Source organism: Equus asinus, chromosome 2 (genome assembly GCF_041296235.1).
Source record: "Equus asinus isolate D_3611 breed Donkey chromosome 2, EquAss-T2T_v2, whole genome shotgun sequence".
NCBI lineage: Eukaryota > Metazoa > Chordata > Mammalia > Perissodactyla > Equidae > Equus > Equus asinus.
The window spans coordinates 26,252,459-26,271,699 of NC_091791.1; the positions used below are offsets into that span (position 1 = coordinate 26,252,459).

General features: G+C 37.3%; 1 protein-coding gene across 4 annotated transcripts in view; it reads left to right on the forward strand.

Annotated features, from left to right (window-relative positions):
* Positions 1-19,241, forward strand: part of CFAP43 (cilia and flagella associated protein 43) — a 106,936-nt gene that overhangs the window by 28,574 nt on the left and 59,121 nt on the right. For all 4 annotated transcript variants that reach the window (XM_044751399.2, XM_070483719.1, XM_070483732.1 and 1 more), the window contains exons 9-13: positions 563-679; positions 10,336-10,416; positions 13,711-13,859; positions 15,432-15,535; positions 18,711-18,851. In XM_044751399.2, the coding sequence (XP_044607334.2) occupies positions 563-679; positions 10,336-10,416; positions 13,711-13,859; positions 15,432-15,535; positions 18,711-18,851 (592 nt within the window). The remainder of the gene's footprint in view (positions 1-562; positions 680-10,335; positions 10,417-13,710; positions 13,860-15,431; positions 15,536-18,710; positions 18,852-19,241) is intronic.

Genomic DNA, 19,241 nt, shown 5'->3' on the forward strand with positions numbered 1-19,241 from the left:
GGCCACACCATATTACAGTTATGTGGCAGACATGTGTAACTTACAGGATAAGTTTTTTTTGAGAGGTGAATTTGGGAGCTGAGGATGATAACCAAGTCATAAAGTAACACCTTCAGCCATATCTCCACAATTTCCACAAAGGCTTACTTATAACTTTTTTAGTGTCCACCAAGGTCTAGTATGTGACAGGATTTAGTTCATCTTAACAACTTTACTGATTTCCCACATTTTCCAAATTTTCTGCATAAATATACATTATTTTTGAAGTCAGGAAAAAGTGTTATGTCACATTTTATAACTTAAAAAACAAATCCTGGAAGTGAAGAAGAAAGTTTTATTTATTGGTTATTTTAAATGATGAATGACTCAATCAATAAACAAATTAAGCATCTAGATTTTAAGCTTCTCAAGGTCAAGACCTTACTGCGTTGATCTCTAATTTCCCATCACCTTTTCCCACACAGTGCCTTTCTCACGGTAGGCATTTAATAAATGTTTGTTGAACTGCGCATGCAACAATTACATTCTTTTTCTTTTCTTTTCTTTTCGGTATGTTTAACAGGGATCTGTTAATATTTACACTTTTGGTGAGGAGCCAACCTTTGATAAAATCCTAGATGCTTGTGATGGAAAATTTCAGGCAATTGACTTTATTACACCTGGAAATGAATACTGCATGGTAAGGAATATTTTACTGTTTCACAGTAGGATTTAAAGGTGAGATTTTGGAAGTTCATGTGCAACCTAAGGCAAATAGGAGGCAGAGAGCATTCTTGAAGATGCGGTAGAAATGCCAACCACTTCCATCATTAAATCTACTCCCCGGTCAGAATGACTTCATATTAAGTCTCTGAAAACAGCCAAAGCAATAGAAATCTTAGGAGCCATCCCATTTGTATTCACCATCCAAGCTTTCCAAGCTAGATCTCTAAACCCATTCATTGCTAATGAGTCATCAACACTCATTGAACTATTTGTATTTACCCTCTTTCAGAGTGATGCAGCCCCATCTGAGGATGAAAATGAAATAATTGCCATGCACAAGACATAAATTCAGTCTACTTAGGAAAAAAAAAAACACCCTTTACTTTTAGAAAAGAAAAAAGTTTCTTTTCATTTAACTTTTTGTTGATCTCAAGAAACATATTTCACTTTTCATATGATTTATTAGGAAATTCATTAAGATTTCGGGAGTTCTAGCAAATAAAAAAATACACAGACTGTGGAATAGGTAACGCAATGTTTCTTCCAATATTGAATTATTTTATTATCTGATTATATGATTTTTCTTCCAGATGTTCTCTGATAACAATTATATCTATTCTTATGGTTGTTTCAACTCAATAAAAAATTTCATACAAGATTTTCACATTTAGGATTTAGATACTTGTCAACATTTTCATGTTACCCACTCCCTAGGATTCAAGACACAGAACTTAAGTTGTATCACATTGTAGTTACTTTAAGCTGCTTTCCAGTCTTGATCTTGTGAAAGAGTAAAAGTTATTTGTAAAAATTAACGATATGAACTTTGGCTTTCAGTCCAGCATGTAAGGAGCCTCACAACAAGTAAAGAGCTGAACAAATTTAATATCAACTATTCTTTTTAGATCCATCAGAAAATTGAGGACATAAGGCAAACCACTGCCCCCAAAATTATAGAGACAGACAGGCTGATATAGAGAATCACAGGTTACTGGAGCAGATGCCCAGAAGTAGGAACCGCCACTGGAGTCAGTACCAGGGTCATTATAACTGAAAAATCTGCATATCTCAGACCTGATTGAAGAAGTCTCATGGGTGGACCAGCACAGTTGCATAGTGGTTAGATTCGCATGCTCTGCTTCAGTGGGCCCAGGGTTCATGGGTTCAGATCCCAGGCACAGACCTACACACTGCTCATCAATCCATGCTGTGGTGGCATCTCACATACAAAATAGAGGAAGATTGGCACAAATGTTAGCTCAGGGACAATGTTCCTCAAGCAAAAAGAGGAAGATTGGCAACAGAAGTTAGCTCAGGACCAATCTTCCTCACCAAAAGCAAAAAAAAAAAGAAGACTCATGGGAAATCCAAAGATGACAGAGGAGACAAAAAGGACACCAGAGGAAATTTTAGTTTCTAACATATGTAGCTATAGCAAACAGTAAACACAGTCTAACTCCTAACCAGATAAACATAAAATCTCATAACACAAGCTATTTAATTCAAATCCCTTTATCCAGTACATCATGTCCAGTTTTTGACAAAAATTACAAGGCATACTAAAAGACAAAAACCACAGTTAACAGAGACAGAGTGAGCATCAGAACCAGACTCAGATAGGACAGAGATGTTGGGATATCGGGCCAGAAATTTAAAACAATTATGATTAATATACTGAGAGTTTTTATGGAACCAGTGGACAACCTGCAAGAACAACTAAGCAGTATAAGCAGAGATATGGAAACTCTAAGAAAGAATAAAGAAGTAATGCTAGGAATCAAACACAATGTAACAGAAATGAAGAATGCCTTTGCTGGACTCATCAATAAATTGAATATGGCCAAGGAAAGAATCAATGAGCTTGAAGAAATGTCAATAGAAACTTCCAGCACTGAAATGCAAAGAGAAGAAAAGAATGAAAAGGAAAGAACAGAATACCCAAGAACCATGGGACTATCAATTACAAAAGATGTAACATATACATAATAGGAATACCAGAAGGAGAAGAAAGAGGAGAAGGAACAAAGGAAATGTTTGAAATAATAATGGCTGAGAATTTTTCAAAATTAATGATAGACACCAAACTACAGATCTAGGAAGCTCAGAGAACACCTAGCAGGATATATACCAAAAACATCTAGAGGTGGGCCCAGTGGCATAGTGGTTAAGCTTGGCATGCTCTGCTTCAGCAGCCTGGGTTCACAGGTTCAGATCCTGGGCATGGACATACACCACTTATCAAGCCATGCTGTGGTGGTGTCCCACATACAAAATGGAGAAAGATGGCCACAGATGTTAGCTCAGGGCCACTCTTCCTCAAGCAAAAAGAGGAAGATTGGCAACAGGTGTTAGCTCCGGGCCAATCTTTGTCACCAAAAGAAAAAATCTACACCCAAGCATTTCATATTCAAACTGCAGAAAATTCAAAGACAAAGTGAAAATTTTGAAAGAATCCAGAGAGAAAATAAAACCATGCCCTTGGAAGAACAAGGATGAGAGTTGGACCTCTCTTCAGAAATCATGCAAGCAAGAGTAGAGTGAAATATCTAAAATGTTGAAAGAAAAAAGTCACCAATATAGAATTCTGTATCCAGCAAAGTTAACCTTCAGAAGTGAAAGAGAAACACCTTCTCAGACAAATAAAAATTGAGAGAATTTGTCAGTAGACATGCCCTGCAAGAAATGTTAAAAGAAATTCTTCAGAGAGACAGAACCAGCAGGTAGAAGATCAAAATCAGTATGGACATAGTTGTACCATCAACTAACTAGATCTAATTGACATCTATAGACTACTGCATCAAACAATAGCATAATACACATTCTTCTCAAGCTCACATGGACTGACCACAAAAATAGATCATATTGTTGGTCATAAAACATACTTTAACCATTTTAAAATAATGGAAATCATACAGAGTAAGTTCTCAAGCCACATGGAAATAAATTAAAAATCAATAACAGAAAGATAGCTGGAAAACCCCAAAATATGTGGACATTAGACAATATACTTCTAAATAACACCTGTTTCAAAGAAATCTCGAGAGTAATTAAAAATTTTGAACTAAATGTAAATGAAAATACAACTTCCCAAAATGTAGGAGATTTTGCAGTAAAAATAGTGCTTAGAGGGAAATTTGTAGTATTGATTGCATATACTAGAAAAGAAGAAAGTTTAAAATCAGTAATCTACTCTCCCAGTTTAGGAAATAGAAAAAAAGAGAACAAATTAAATCCAAAGTAAGCAGAAGAAAAGAAATAATAAAAACTAGAGTAGAATGCAATGAAACTGAAGATAGGAAATGAACAGAGAAAATCTAAGAAACCAAAAGCTGGTTCTTCAAAAAGATCAATAAAATTGATAAACCTCTAGCCAGGTTAACTAAAAAGAGAGAGAGAGAGAGAAGATACAAATTACTAATATCAGAAATGGAGCAGAGGTCGTCACTATTAACCCCTAACTACTAACTAACTAATGGACGTTAAAAGGATAGTAAAGGAATATTATGAATAACTCTGTGCCCACAAATTTGATAACCTAGATGAAATGGGCCAATTCCTTGAAAGACACAATCTACCAAAACTCACACAAGGAGAAATAGGTAATCTGAATAAGCCTATATCTATTAAAGAAATTGAATCAATAATTAATAATAATCTTCATAACAGAAAGCACCAGGCCAAAAAGGGTTAACGGTGAATTCTAGTAGACATTTAAGGAAGACATTCTCTCAGTTTTCTATAATCTTTTCCAAAATATAGAAACAGAGGGAATATTTCCTAACTTATTCTGTGAGACCAGCATCACCTTAGTACCAAAACCAGACAAAAAACATTACAAGAAAAGAAAACTACAGGCTAATATCTCTCATGAACATACATGCAAAAATCCTCAACAAAATATTAACAAATTGAACCTAACAATATATAAAAAGGATTATACACCACAACCGAGTCAGATCTATTCCAGGTATGCAAGGCTAGTGCAACATTCAAAAATGAATTAATGTAATCCATTGCATCAACAGGCTAAAGAAGAAAAATCACATGATCATATCAAGAGATGCATAAGAACCATTTGACAAAATCCAACACCCATTCATGATTAAACAAAAAAAAAAAGAAAGAAACTCTCAGTAAACTAGGAATAGAGGGGAGTTTCCTCAATCTGATAAAGCAGGTGTATAAAAAAATTCACAGCTAGCATGATAACGATGAAAACTCCTATTCAACATCCTAGAAGTCCTAGCTAATGCAATAAGACATGAAAAGAAAATAAAAGATATACAGATTAGGAAGGAAGAAATAAAACTGTCTTTGTTCTCAGATGACCTGATTGTCTATGTAGAAAATCCCAGAGAATCAATGAAGAATACTCCTGGAACTAAGTGACTATAGCAAAGTTGCAAGATACAAGTTTAATATACAAAAATTAATTGCTTTCTTGTATGCCAGTAGTGAACAATTGGAATTTGAAATTTAAAACACAATACCATTTACATTAGCACCAAAAAAATATAATAGGTGTAAATCTAACAAAATATAGTCATGCACTACATAATAATGTTTCAGTCAATGACATATCACATATATGATGGTGATTCCATAAGATTAATACCATATATCCTACATGTGTAGTAGGCTATGCCATCTAGGTTTGTTTAAATACACTTTGTGATGTTCACACAACAACAAAATCACCTAACAACATATTTCTCAGCACGTAAACCCATTGTTAAGGACACATAACTGTATGTACATCTACATGAGAAAAACCACAAAACTCTGATGAAAGAAATCAAACAAGATCTAAACAAATGTAAGTAGATGAGAAGACTAAATATTGTCAAGATATCAGTTCTTTCCAACTTGACCTATAGATTCAATGCAATCCCAATCAAAATCCCAGCAAGTTGTTTTGTGGGATATCAATAAACTGATTCTAAAGTTATATGGAGAGGCAAAAGACCCAGAATATCCAACACAATATTGAAGGAGAAGAACAAGTGTAGGACTACCACTACCTGACTTCAAGATTTACTGTAAAGATACAGTAATCAAGATTGTATAGTATTGCTGAAAGAACAGACAAATAGATCAATGGAATAGAACCAAGAGCCTAGGAATAGACCCACATGAATATAGTCAACTGACCTTTGACAAAGGTGCAAAAGCAATTCAAGTGAGAAAGGATAGTCTTTTCATCAAATAGTTCAGGAGCAACTGAACATCCAGGGGCAAAAAAAAAAATCTAGTCACAGGTCTTACATCTTTTATAAAAATTAACTCAAATGAATCATAGACCTAAATATAAAATGTGAAACTATAAAACTCCTAAAAGGTAACATAAACATAAAATATAAGTGACCTTGGGTTCAGCAATGACTTTTTAGATACAACACCAAAAACACAATCCATGAAAGAAAAAATTGAGAAGTTGGACTTCATTAAAATTTAAAAGTTCTGCTCTGTGAAGACACTATTAAGAAAACGAAAAGATAGATGACAGACTGGGAGAAATATCTTTGCTAAGCATATATCTGATAAAGAATCAGTATCCAAAATATACAAAGAACTCTCAAAACTCAGTAATAAGAAAATAAAGAACCCCATTAAAAATGGACAAAAGATCTGAACAAACACCTTACCACAGAAGATATACAGATGGAAAATAAGTACATGAAAAGATGTTCAACATTATTTGTCATTAGAGAATTGCAATTTAAAATAGTGAGATGCCACCACACACTTATTATAGTGTCTAAAATCCAAAACACTGACAATACCAAGTGCTAGCAAGGATGTGGAGCAACAGAAACTCTCATTCATTGCTCATGGGAACGCAAAATGGCACAGCCACTTTGAAAGACAGTTTGGTAGTTTCTTATAAAACTAAACATACTCTTTACCGTGTGATGCAGAAACTCATCTTCTTGGTATTTACCCAAATTAGTTGAAAACTTATGCCCACACAAAAACCTGAACATGAATGTTTATAGCACTTTTATTCATAATTGTCAAAACTGGGAAGCAACCAAGGTCTCTGTCAATAGGAGAATGGATAAACAAACTGTGGTACATCCACACAGTGGAATATTATTCTGTGCAAATGAGTTATTAAGTCATGAAAAGATATAGAGGAAACTTAAATGCATATTGCTAAGTGAAAGAAGCTAATCTGGGAAGGCTGTATGATTCCCTCTATATGCCATTCTGGAAAATGCTAAACTATGGATACAGTAAAAAGATCAAGGGCTATGTTTTCTTCTAGAAGTTTTATGATTTCAGGTCTTAATTCAAGTCTTTAATCTATTTTGAGTTAATTTTTCTGTATGGTGTAAGATAATGGACTACATTCATTCTTTTGCATGTGGCCATCCAGTTTGCCCAATGCCATTTATTGAAGAGACTTTCCTTTCTCTATAATATGTTCTTGGCTCCCTTGTCAAAAATTATCTTTCCATAGATGTGTTGGTTTATTTCTGGGCTCTTGATTCTGTCTCATTCATCTCTGTGTCTGTTTTTGTGCCAGTACCATACTATTTTGATTACTATAGCTTTGTACTATATTTTGAAATGAGGGAATGTGATACCTCCAGCTTTGTTCTTTTTTCCTAAGGATTCCTCTGGCTATTTGAGGTCTTTTGTTGTTCCATATAAATTTTAGGAATCTTTGTTCTATTTCTGTGAAAAATGTCATCCAGACTTTGTTAGGGGTTGCATTGAATCTGTAGATTGCTTTAGGAAGTATGGACATCTTAACTATGTGAATTCTTCCAGTCCATGAGCATGGAATATCTTTCCATTTCTTTGTGTCTTCTTCAATTTCTTTCAACAATGTTTTATACTTTTCAGTGTGCAGGTCTTTTACCTCTTTGGTTAAATTTATTCCTAGGTACTTTATTCTTTTTGTTGAGATTGTAAATGGGATTGTATTCTTAATTTCTCTTTCTGATATTTCGTTGTTAGTGTACAGAAACACAACTGATTTTTTAATGTTGATTTTACTTATTTTGATTTAAAGTTGACCCTGCAACTTTACTGTATTCATTTATTATCTCTAATAGGTTTTTGCTGGATTCTTTAGGTTTTTCTATGTATACAATCATGTCTTCTGCAAATAGTGACAGTTTTACTTCTTCCTTTCCAAATTGGATCCCTTTTATGTCTTTTTCTTGCCTGATTTCTCTGGCTAGGACTTCCAATATGATGTTAAATGAGAGTGGTGACAGTGGGCATCCTTGTCTGGTTCCTGTTCTTAAAAGGATAGCTTTCACTTTTCCACCATTGACTATATTAGCTGTGGGTTTGTCAGATATGGCCTTTATTATATTGAGATACTTTCCTTCTATACCCATTTTATTCAGAGTTTTTATCATAAATGGACGTTGTATCTTATTGAATACTTTGCATCTATTGAGATGATCATGTGATTTTTATTCTTCATTTTGTTGATGTGGTGTATCAAGTTGATTGATTTGCAGATGTTGAAGCTTCTCTGCATCCCTGGAATAAATCCCACTTGATAATGGTGTATGATCTTTTAAATATATTTTTGTATTTAATTTGCCAGTATTTTGTTGAGGATTTTTGCATCTATGTTCATCAGTGATATTGGACTTTAATTTTCTTTTTTGTGTTGTGCTTGTCTGGTTTTGGTATCAGGGTAATGTTGGCCTCTTAGAACGAGTTAGGAAGCTTCCCCCTCCTCTTCAATTTTTTGGAAGAGTTTGAGAAGGATAGGTATTAAATCTTTGAATGTTTGGTAGAATAAACTGGGGAAGCCATCTGGTCCTGGACTTCTACTTTTTGGGAAGGCAGTATGCTTTTTGACGTCAATCTTAGCAGCATCTTTTTGAATACCATGTCTCACCAGGCAAGGGAAACAAAAGAAGAAATAAATGGGACTATATCCAACTAAAAAGCTTCTGCACAGCAAAGGAAACCATCAACAAAACAAAAAGACAACCTAACAATTGAGAGAAGATATTTGCACACCATACATCTGATAAGGGGTTAATATCCAAAATATGTTAAGAAATTTTACATCTCAACAACAAAAAAACAAAAAAAACCAATTTAAAAATGGGCAAAAGATCTGAACAGACACTTTTCCAAAGAAGATACACAGATAGCCCAGAGGCGCATGAAAAGATGTTCAACATCACTAATTATTAGGGAAATGCAAATCAAAACTATTACCTCACGCCCATCAGAATTGCTATAATTAACAAGACTAGAAATAACAAGTGTTGGAGAGGATGTGGAGAAAAGAGAGCTCTCATACACTGCTGGTGGGAATGTTTTCCACTATGGAAAACAGTGTGGAGATTCCTCAAAAATTTAAGAATAGAACTACCATATGATCAAGCCATTCCACTTCTGGGTATTTATCCAAAGAACATAAAAACATGAATGTGTAAATATACATGCACCCCTATGCTCATTGCAGCGCTATTGATGATAACCAAGACTTGGAAACAACCTAAGTGCCCATCAAGGGATGAATGATAAAGAAGATGTGGTGTATATACTCAATGGAACACTACTCAGCCATAAAAAAGATGAAACCTTGCCATTTGTGACATAATACCCCTTGAGGGTATTATGCTGAGTGAAATGTCAGATGGAGAAGGTCAAATACCATATGATTTCACTCATAAGTAGAAGATAAAAACAACAACAAACAACACGTAAATACAGAGATTAGATTGGTGGCTACCAGAGGGGAAGGGGGGGGGGGAGCGGAGAGGCAGGCAAAAGGGGTGATAGGGCACATGTGTATGGTGGTGGATTGTAATTAGTCTTTGGGTGGTGAATATGATGTAACCCACACAAAAATCAAAATATAATGACTTAGAATCTGAAACTTATATGATGTTATAATCCAATGTTACCTGAATTAAAAAAGTGGCAGTGGTTGCTAGGAGTTCAGTGGGGAGGGAGGGTGGGAAGGAAGGAGAGTTGGAAGACAGAGGATTTTTAGGGCAGTGAGATATTCTGTATGATACTGTGATGGTAGTGCATGTCATTATACATTTCAAAACCCATAGACCGTATAACACAAAGAGTGAACCCTAATATAAATTAGGATTTAGTCAATAATTGTGTATCAATATTGGCTCATCAATTGTAGCAAATGTACCACACTAATGCAAGATGTCAGTTACAGGGGAAATTGCATGTATCTGTGGGGAGAAGGGTAAATGCAACTCCATACTTTCTGCTCAAATTTTTTGTAATCTTAAAACTGCTCTTAAAACACAAAGTCTATTAATTAAAATAATAACCATGTATAATCTCCTATTTTTAGGTTTATTCACTAGGCAATAATCCCATTGAATTTTCAAGTAACTTTTATCTCAGTTGTGTTACATGAGAAAAAAATCTTTCACTTTCTAATCCTCATTAGCTGTTATATGTTACTTAAGTTGTATTAAAGATAATAGTTCGTATTTGTTCAAATTGGAAGTATTGATGTTGAGAATGTAAAGTAGTTATAATCCATGTAAGTGAAGTGAAATTTTATACTAAATCACCAGAGTGATTGATGTACTAGAAAGGGATTTAGAACATGCTTCCATAGCAGAGTCTTGTTTTCCATTTAGAGTTTTCTTTTTCTTTTTTTTACAGACACTCACACATTCAGGGGAAGTTTGTATTTGGTATATAGAGGATTGTGCCTGTGTCAGCAGGATTTATCTGAATACCCCAGTAAGTCTGCCTTATAAATGGATTCTTTAAAAAAAATATTGAATTCTAATCCAACCTACTTTTCCATATTTACACGTCAATAGTCTGCAGAAATACTTGTTACAGATGCCTTACTGCATCCTTCCATTATATATTTAGAGTAATTCTTGTGTATAAAGTCTATTCCACAGCCCAGGGGGTGGGACATAAGATCCCGTATTGGTGTTTAGGAAAGGACGAGTTTTTCTGTGGTGGCCGTTATTCCTGAAATCCTAGTGTTTTATATCTCACTCATGCTATAAGTTCTTTGTGAATTGGCAGGGTCACTGTTCCACACAGTCTCTCAGGGAGCCAGGCTGATGGAAGCGCCATCAACTAATAGCTCCTCAGTGCCATGTTATGGGAAGAGAGTCTAGAGGGTCTTGAATTAGTAATTAAGTGCCTTTACTCAGAAATGAAACATCCCCTTGGCCAGAACTAGTTAAATGGCCCCATCTAACCTCAAGGGGATCAGTTAGAAATGAAAGAAAATTGCCACTCTAACCAGTTTGAGCCAAAAATAGAAAAGTGGGGTTATTGGCTCAATCAACTAACTATAAAGTATAGAACTTTCTGGTTCCAAATGTGGTTCGATTCAGCAACCCACATGATATTACCAAGGATCTTGTTTTTCTCTCTGTCTGTATGCTATATCTTTAGTTTCATCTTAAGCTTCATTTAGTGGTACCCAAATGCCACAGGTGCCAACCTCACTTCAGACCATCAGGGAAGAAAGCCTCCTACAGTAGGAGGAGGAAGGGAAAAGAAGTTTCTACTTTCCAGAAGCCTTAGTAAATGTCTTCTAATGTCTTAATAACATCCCTGAACTAATCACTGTGGACAGGGAGATGAGAAATGCTAATCGGCTTAAGCTCAACCCTGGAAATGGGAGTCAGATCTATTCTACTCAATCTGGAAAATAAGAGAGAGATGGCTTCTCAATGGATATTCAAGAAATCTTCCAGAAGGAGGGTGTATGGATGCTGGGTGGCAAACCACCATTGCTTACAACACCCGCCGCAAGGTGATACTGTTATTTCTGCATGTTCACAGAGCATTTTACATAAAATAATATTTAAAAAACATAAAAGGACCAAAAAACAATGGTAATGCTATTTTTTTCTTAAATTATCATCGTTTGCTGTATTACGCTATTCTAGATGAGATATGGATCTTGGTAATAGGTAGAGGAATTACAATCCTTCCCTTTTATAGGAATTAAAATCTCAAGTATAAGTTATACCTCACATAAAAGGATCACAAGATGTAAAAGATACATAATTCAATGGGATAAATAAAACTCACCCCAAAGGTAAAGATATAAATTCTTACCTAAAAGACTGTGAAATATGAGCAGATTCCATAATCTGTGTGACAAAGGCTTATATGTATTCATTTCTATTGGAATTACTGTAACTAGAAGAGAGCTTAAAGTTCATCTGATCACATCTCCTTTTATAGAAAAGAGACAGATAGATGTTTAAAACCCTACCCAAGGGTCTGTGTGATCAGGACTTACCTTGTTCTTCTTGGCTAAGGAGGGCTAGAGGCACCATCAGAAGCCCCATTTTCTGCTTCAGATATCTTCCCTTCACCTGAGCAGAGGGAGAGATTCAGACAACTTTCACAATTAATTGACAAACCTTCATTGAGCACCAAACCAGGCATGGTACCCTCACGTGGTTTAGCCTGCACCGGTGAGTGTCGGTGGTTTTTCCTCACTGGAAGATACTGCTGCCCTGCGGGGAGCTGATAAGTGGACTGACCCCACGATGCTGAGGCCAGATGTCCCCACCTGTGGCCAGGACTTTGTTCCCATGAACATTTTAGGCAGTCGTCCCCAGAGAACCTGGCCCAGCACCATGATGGCAGGATACATGGACACTAGCAGCTTCCCTTGATGGCTACTGCCAGGGTACATAAGACACCTCCAGATATTGCTGTACATTTTTAGCCTAGCCCATTACTGCTATGAAATGGAGGATAATTTCAACTGATTATTTTGAAAACACACACACACACACACACACACACTGAGAGCTCCCCTAAAAGCTTTCAGTTAAAAAAAAAAACAAGGGAGCCGGCCTGGCATAGTGCTTAAGTTCACGTGCTCTGCATTGGCGGCCCAGGGTTCTCCAGTTCAGATCCTGGGTGCGAACCTACACACCACTCATCAAGCCATGCTGTGGAGGCGTCTCACACCGAAGAAGTAGGACTTTCAACTAGGATATACAACTATGTACTGGGGCTTTGGGGAGAAAAGAAAAGGGGGGAAGATTGGCAACAGATGTTAGCTCAGGGTCAATCTTCCTAACCAAAAAGAAAAGGAAAAAAAATCTCTAAAAAAAACTAAAACAAGCAAACAAAAAACCTCACTATTTTGTTTCCAGTTTCACACTGAGATACCACTAAAGACCCAACCTGTTTAAGCCTTGGAAATTTCACTTTAAAAGTAAAATAAAAATAAAATAAAAACCTGCTCAACTGGGAAACTGAATTCTAATGAGGCAGAATGCCTGAGTTCTCATCTGAGCTTTGCCACCAGCTATGGGATCCTGGGGGAAATTGCTGCTCTTTTCCTGGCCTCTATTTTCTACTCTGCCAAATGATTATCTCGTACGATCTGTTCTATTTCTAACGTTCTATGATTTTATTCAAAACAACCTACAAAGTGTAATTATAAGGGAATGAATCTGATTCTTTACGTGTCATGCAAACAAATTTATTCTCTTAGACATCAAATTCTGTAAATGATTGTGAGATAAGCAGGAATCTGTGTTGCATTTCTTTGGTGACTGAATACATGGTCCAGCAATATACTTATTTTCTTAAGTCTTCCTCAGTCATACCAGCATCCCAGGACCTACCATTATCCAGCAGATGAATGCTGATTTTAATAAACCACTAACATTCCATAAAGATGTCCAAAAGATGCTAGGAATGTATTTTAAATTTATTTTATTTTTCATTATTATTGGTATAATGTCATAATCACTTAGGGATTAAAATGAAGCCACAGATCAAAGTTCCAGAAATTCCTTTTTATTTTTATCATTCTAATTTTAGGATAAAAGAATAAGATGTACAGGTTCCGTTGACTTATGCAATCAATTAGCTCAGGAACGTTAAGTATAGAATTTGTAATACCACATAACACTTGCCACTCTTCTCATTGTGCATGCTTTTCAAATAAACTCTAGAATCCTTATGTGTAGGAAAGCAGGCTTCATTTTCCGGCACAGTGACGTTCAGCCTCTAGGGGTTTATTTTCCACAGGCGACCGTTCTGGCTTGCTCTCCCTCCTCCCTCTCTGCGGTTGTGGGGACCGAGGGTGGCTCTGTCCACTTCCTCGACATCCGGGATGCCAACTCCCCTCAGGCAATTCACAAGGCCTTTCTCTCCGAATCCTCCGTCCAGCACCTCCTGTGAGTACTGCCTGCCCTGCGGCAACTTCTCCAGGCCTGTCTGTCGAGAACTCCAGCGAGGCCACGGTTCCATTTAATTTTAAGTTTTACGTGTCTTGTTCTGAAAATTAATACACTCACTTGGTTCAACGTTCAAGAAGCACAGAGGGGCCTGTAGTGAAAAGCCGCCCACTTTTGTCCCCACACATCCGGTTCTCCTCTGCGGAGGCAGCCTGTTCCCAGTTTCTCATGTCTGCTTTCCAGAGATATTTATCCATAAACAAGCTAAAAGATAAGTACTTCCTCTTATTTACACAAACAATTATCAAGCACTTACAGTGTGCCAGGCACTGCTGTTGTATTAACTTCACGAGTGAAGATAGACACTCGCATTGCGTCCATATTGCAGATGAGGAGGAGACACGAAGAGTTTAAATAACTTGCTTAATATGTCACAGGTAGTAAATGGCAAATGTCGGAGTTTGAACCCAGGCAGTTGGGCTCCAGAGTCATTACCGTTGCTCTAAAGGGGAGCAAACCATGTACAATACTCTGCACCTCATTTTTTTCCACTTAATGGTATATCTTGGAGAGTGTTTTCTAGCCACACATAAAGACTTCCTCATTCTTTTTTACAGCTACATAGTATTCCATTCTATGAATATACTATTATTTTTAAAAGACAGTATATTGATGGGAATTTAGATGATTTCAAATCTTTTGAAGCAGTGCTTTTAAGAAGACGGCATAGAGATATTGGATTTGGAGTGTGTATTATTATTCTTTCTATTGTTAATTTATCATAACAGTAAGTATTAAAAAGAACTGACATTTGCACCCTGCTTTACAGCTTGAGGCGCTGTCACACTTTGTAGCTTATTGAATGTGGTCCTTGCCCCACCAGTCAGAAAGGTATTATGCTTGTCCCTATTTCACAAATGAGGGAATCCAGGTTCAGAGAGGTTAAGAGAAGTGTTTGCCCAATGCACCCACCCAGCCAGCACCTGGGGGAGCAGGGTTTCTGCTGTTCCCGCCAGCTCTGCTGCCCCCAGCTCAGTGCGGGAGGTTCTGTAACCTCCCTCTATTTATACCTTACTCTCTACCTTACTTTTTGGTGCCTCTTCTCTCTCAGATCCCTTTCTCGTATCCTAATTTGCATTTCTCACTTTCTCTAACTATATGAAGGTGTAGAAACATTTCACGACATTCTTCCTCCTCTGCCAGGTACTGGTAATAAAGGGTACTGAAATGTCACACGCATCGCTGATTTGAGAATTGCTTATTTCCACTTGAAATACCAGGAAAGCTCTGCTGTCATATTTCATTCACTTACGATGAAATAGTTGTCCACCTTTACTGAATCTTCCTGACTGTGGACTAGGAAGCCGCGGTGTGGCAATAGCATCAGCCTAGAATGTAATGATTATATTTACACGTAATCATCCAGCTTTCATAAGGTCAGATAATATTAAAAATCATAAACTGTCAGAATGACTGGTTTTGAATGTATCTCTGTGCTGTCATTCAATAAATTTGTTTACATCCTATTAGTGAAACAAGTAAAATCTGATAATCAGATTTCTTCTTTTCTAGTTACGACCAGCGAGGAAGATATCTACTAGTTGGAACATCAGAAGGATACATCTTTATTATCAACGCCAACCCCTCAAGTTTATTTCGGATTCTTGGATTCACAGGTACTATGTAGAATGCTTACTAATTTTAAATATTGGTCACTTTATTCCAAAGAATTTAAGGTTGTGAAAATGGGGCTACAGTGAAACAATTATTTGTGGCATATTTTCTAAAAGAGAAGCATTCAAATAACTGTTAAAAGTTGCTTAGGAGAATTCCCACATCATATTTAGAGGTTTTTGGTACATCTGCTTGGTACATAATTGATGATAAATAAATTATCTTGAATCAGTTAATGAATTAATTAATGAAATGGCTAAATATTTCTAATGTTATTACAAAGGGAAATTGAGTTGTCTTATCCCTGAAATATATTTTAAAATAATATTTGATCTCTATTTAATAAAGATACCTAAAAACATTTTATTACATGCATCTTTAAAGTTTCCTCTTTAAACAAAGTGATATCAAGCTTTTCCAGTAATATGCATCCAAATGCCGAGGTGAATCACAGATCTGCTAAGTGAGGTACCACATATGTGAGAAATAGTGAGAACTAATACTTTTTTTCTGGCTTTAAGTACCAAATATATATGTGCATTTTCCCCAAAATATATTTTAAAATCCACTTACTGATGTTCAATAGAATGCCGTCTAGGTGTAAAATGCTGAACCTGGGCCCTGTAGGGACATGGGAAGGTCAAGGGGACAATTTAGTGGAGGAGAAATAAGCAGTGTGCCATGTAAGTTCAGAGGAAGAAGACATTAATTCTGCCGGGTGTGAGGAGAGGAGTGGGGGTGAAGTGCGGCACGGAGAAGGGGTGCAGAGTTTTGGGGGAGAGTTCTCTAAGAGTCTGAAGTAGTGGAGGAGGGGCACATTAGTATTCCAGCTTGAGAAAAAGTCTGAGCAAAGCCACGTGGAATGGTAGGAAATCTGGGGTAACAGGTGAACAGAAGAGTTGACTAGATGATGACCATGGCAGCAAAGTCTGAAAGAAGATGAAGGGTGTTGAATATTGCTCAAAGGAGTCTGGACTTTGTTCTGTGGTTTAATGAGCATCATCAGAGGTTTTCAAGACGGGACTGGCGTGATTTGACTTGGTTTTTAGAGGGCGACTCTGGCACCAGTGTGAAGGATGGAGCAGAAAGGCAAGAGAATGGAATAAAAAAGTTGAGTTAGGAAACTTTTATAGTAGCTTAGGCAAGGGATGATATTAATCATAACAATAGCCAACATTTATTGAGGGATTCCTTACCATGTGATAGACAGTATTCTAAGCACTCGGCATGTGTTAATGTATTTAATTCTTACAGACAACTTTTATAAGGTAGAGACTACTAGTATCCCTATTTTACAGATGAGGTGACTGAGGCACAGTAAAGTGACGTACTTCTTCAAAATTGTACAGCTGGGGAGTGGTGGAGCCAGGACTCAAACTCGGGAAGTCTGACTTCAGGGCTCATGCTCTTACCCACAATGCACACAGCCATACCAGAGTCACAGAAAGAGAAAGAAAGGGAAGGCTGTGAGTGCTGGAATTGGTAGGACCCGCTATTCGATTATATGTGAAAGGCAGGGATCAGCAATAACTCCAAAATTTCTATCCTGAATGGTGGAAGTTTGTGATGCCATCAATTGAAGAAAAAACTCTAGAAAAAAGAAAGTTATGCAGATTGAGGAATAGGGTGAGCTGATGAGTGCTGTAGTTTTGAAGCCCATGAACTCTTCATTTGGCAATATTTAGCATAAATTTGGAAATGGAGATTTGTAGTTCAAGGCTTAATGTTAGAATTCTCCTCTTAAAATCATGGAAGTGGATGAGATGGCTTAAGAAGATAGAGTAGAAGCAAACCCAATTGCTTGATAAGGCCAAACAGGTAACCTAAATGTGTAAATTAGATGACAGGGAGTGTGGTAGGACCTGTGGCTGACATCAGAGTGGGTGCAAGTCCTGCCTAAATATTCTATTTTTTAACATATCTGATCAGAGTGAGGGACGGGAAAAGCCACTTACATCGCAGTTGTGGACAGAGGAAGACGAGGCAGTGAAGAAAACTGAGGGCAGGCCAGAGTAATGAGAGGACTGGGAGTCACCCACTCCAGAAAGAACTTGAAGAGGGAAGGCTGGATGAAGGTGTAGATTGTGGCAAAAGTGTGAGTGGAGTGAGGATGAGGGATGAGGCCCTCACATATTTCCCAGTCAGTGGGTAACCCTGGGAGAGCTGCTTCTCTAGAACAAAGAGACAAAGAGGTTAGACAGGGAGTGGCCATCAGAACATTAAGTCAGTGAGCAGCAACTCCTCTTTTTTTTTTTTTTTTTTTGAGGTGAAGAAAAGAGAACTGGATGGTGGCTGTGGTGGGTAAGTGGGGTTAAAGGAAAGTCCTAGTTTGAAGATAGGAGAGTCTTGAGGGTTGAATAGAAGAAACTATAAAAGATACAAGAAAGTAGAAAGAGGTGATTGACAGCAATGTAGTTTAACGGGACATTGCAGGTGTGGGCTCAACATCACAGATGGAAAGTGGTTACATTTTGTTCCTTCAAAAGTGTCAGGAGATGAAGAGGGAGGATGGGAACAAACAGAAAATGTGAGATTCGGGAGAAGAAAGTCGAGGCCCTGCTTGTGTCAGACGTCTTTGGTCTTCCTTGTTAAGAGGAAAGGTCATCCACTGAACACCTGAGGGGAGGGCTGCTATTGGGCACCTGAGAAAGTGGACACATGAAGAACAACCCTCATCGAGAGGAGAATGGGAGTAGTGAGTCTGGAAAGAACCAAAAGTGGGTCCAGGCTCGGCATCTTACAGAGGTCACATCACCTGGATTTCTAGAGGAGAAAACTCATAAAGTCACATGTATTCCCACCACACCCGCAATACCTTGACTACAGACGAAAGAACACTGATGCCTGAGTTTATTCAGTATTGAGAGTGGGCAAACTGGCTGCTGAGTGGGGTGAACATGGCAGACTCCAGGGGCCTCTGTGGCTGGGAAAGAAGCTGAGCCCAACTGAGCTGGGTTGAATCCACCAACCCAGACATCTAATCAGAATCCCCCATCTGTTCATCAAAAATGTCCCCACCACTTATGCTTAAAGGTCACTTTAAATATCCAGTAAATAGATTTGGATCTAAAGATTTAGTAAAGGCAATTCTATAATGTGATATTTTACATGGGAATATAAAAGATTCTTTAACCTTATCAATGACAACTTGTGGTGTTGATTTCCGTTTGCTTTCAGAGGTGGGCAAAGGCATTCTACAAATATCCACAGTGTCACTTGTAGAAACAGACATAGTGGAAGTGATGGTGCTCTCCCCACTTCCAGGAACAGGAAGAAGCAGGCTGGAAATATTTACTCTGCCTCTAGCACTACCACAAGGTAAAGAAATAACAAGCAACCGCTTCTGTCCTGGGCCCCAATAAGGAGTTGCTATAGCTTTCTTTTTTCTTTTTTCCTTTTTTTTTTTACTGGTGATGGCACTTTTTTTCTCTTAACATATGAAGAAGTAAAACACCCACCTTCTGTGCGTCTTAGAAAGTGACACTGTTGTGGCTGCTAACCAACGTGAAATGTGGACTCTCCTCCAGGCCTTGTCATTCATATGAATTTGTCTTATTACCAGAGAAAAAACAGGATCGACCAGCAATTTTGTCAAATTGATTTGTCATTCTGTGATATCTGTTTTTGTGGCTTTAAATATACATAGTCAAATTCAGAGAGGTTTCTGTGTAGTTACTTTCACTGATAAAATGATAAAGAAAGCTTTCT